Here is a 2,234-nt window from a genome sequence, read left to right on the forward strand (position 1 = left end):
TAATGGGATTTTGGGGGACAATAATGAAACTTGGAGGGGAAAGAATGAAATTATTGGGGAAAATGATGAAATTTTGGGGGGAAATGATGAAATTTGGGGGGAAATGATGAAATTTTGGGGGGAAAATAATGCAATTTTGGGGGTAACAGTGAAATTTGGGGGAAAATTATGAGATTTGTGGGAAAACAATGAAATTATTGGGGAAAATAATGAAATTTGGGGTGGAAATGATGAAATTTTGGGGGAAAATAATGCAATTTTGGGGGAAAATTATGAAATTTGGGGGAACATGATGAAATTTTGGGGGAAAATAATGAAATTTCAGAGGGAAATGAAATTTTGGAGGGAAATAATGAAATTTAGGGGAAATAATGAATTTTTTGGGGAGAAATAATGACATTTTGGGGGCAAATAATGAAATTTAGGGGGAACATAATAAAATTCTGGGGGGAAATGATGAAATTTTAGGGGAAAAAATGAAATATTGGGGAAAATAATGAAATTTTGGGGGAAAATAATGAAATTTTGGGGAAAATGATGAAATTTTGAGGGAAATAATGAGAATCTGGAGGGAAATAATGGGATTTTGGGGAGAAATAATGAAATTTGGGAAGAAAATTATGAAATTTTGTGGGTAATAATGAAATTTTGGGGAAATTACTTTGATTTTTGGAGGAAATAATGGAATTTTGGGGGGAAATAAAGGGATTTTTGGGGAGAAATAATGGGATTTTGGGACGTAGATGCTCAGGGCAAAGATTCTGGGGCAAAACCAGTCAAGATTTGAGGTGAACAGCTGAGATTTGGGGCAAAAATGGGCAACATTTGAGGGAAAGGCCCAGGTTTGGGCCTAGGATGTGGGTTGACCATGGGAGTCCAGGTGTGGTGTTGGGATTGTGGGACGATTTGGGGACAATTTGGGACTTCGGGACCTGGTGCTGGGGTCGGTGCCAGCACCACCATAACGTTTGGTGCAGTAGTAGGTGGCCGTGTCGTCGCACCCACTCCATGGCGTAGCTGCCGAAAGTGAAGCCTGAGGCCTTGCAGACGAGGGTCGGGGACAAGGTTTGGGCCTAAAATACCCGAGGTTTGGGGCCTAAATAGGGAATGAGGTTTCAGCCATTAAATGGGTCAAGGTTTGGGCCTAAAACACCCGAGGTTTGGGGCCTCAAAGCTTCTTTTAGGAACAAAACCTCAAGGAACTGCCCCAAATCTGGACCATTTCACTCCCAAATCTGGACCATTTCACTCCCAAATCTGGACCATTTCAGGCCCCATTTTAGGCCTCAGCGCCTTGAACCCCAACCCCAGACACCACTCATGGGGACAACTGGTTGAACTGGGAGACTCAATGGCGTCCTTCTTCTTCCTCCTCCAGGCTGGCGGGCGGCCGTGACACTGGTGGAGTCCGGCGGTGGCCTCCAGCCCCCCGGGGGGTCCCTCACCCTCGTTTGCAAGGCCTCAGGCTTCACTTTTGGGAACTACGACATGGGATGGATGCGCCAAGCGCCTGGGAAAGGCCTGGAATCTGTTGCGGGTATTGGATACAATGGTGGTAGCACCTGGTATGCGCCGGGGGTCCAGGGGCGCTTCACCATCTCCAGGGACAACTCCCAGAGCACGGTGACGCTGCGGATGAGCGGCCTCAAGGCCGATGACACGGCCACCTACTACTGCGCCAAAGATGCAGATGTTTATGTTTATGCTGGTGGCATTTCCTGTTGGTGTTTATGGTGCTGCTGGTGGTATTTCCTGGGGCATTGGCCCCAAATCTGGGTCATTTTCCCCAAATCCTGACTGGTTTTGTCTCAAACCTTGACCATGTGGCCCAAACCTCAAACATTTTCCCAGTTTTTTACCATTTTTACCACAGATCTTAACAGTTTGCCCCTAATCTTGACTGCTTTTGCCCCTTAACCTGCTCATTTGACACAAAGCTCAAACATTTCCCCAGATTTTGGACCGTTAGCTCAAATATTTCCCCAGGTTTTGGACCGTTTTGGTTCCAAATCTTGACCATTTCTCCCCAACGTTGACCATTTCTCCCCAATCTCATCCATTTCCATAACTTTTGACCATTTTTTCCTCAAATCTGAAACATTTTTCCCAAATTCTGACTGCCTTTCACTCAAACCTTGAGTCTATACCCCAAGCCTCAACAATTTCCCCCAAATTTTGACCTTTTTTACCACAGATTTTGACCATTTCCCCCAAATCCTGACTGGTTTTGTCTC

The 2,234-nt window shown here is 45.3% G+C and overlaps 1 gene segment (V, D, J or C); it reads left to right on the forward strand.

The window, feature by feature from the left end:
* Positions 1-1,378: 1,378 nt before the first annotated feature.
* LOC104535904 lies at positions 1,379-1,720 on the forward strand (the record flags this gene model as incomplete). The annotated part of the segment is given in 1 exon segment: positions 1,379-1,720. A coding segment is annotated over 1 exon segment (342 nt), but the record flags the coding sequence as incomplete, so codon positions are not given.
* Between the last annotated feature and the right edge of the window lie 514 nt (positions 1,721-2,234).

This window comes from Mesitornis unicolor, unplaced genomic scaffold (genome assembly GCF_000695765.1).
Source record: "Mesitornis unicolor isolate BGI_N332 unplaced genomic scaffold, ASM69576v1 scaffold11932, whole genome shotgun sequence".
Lineage (NCBI taxonomy): Eukaryota > Metazoa > Chordata > Aves > Mesitornithiformes > Mesitornithidae > Mesitornis > Mesitornis unicolor.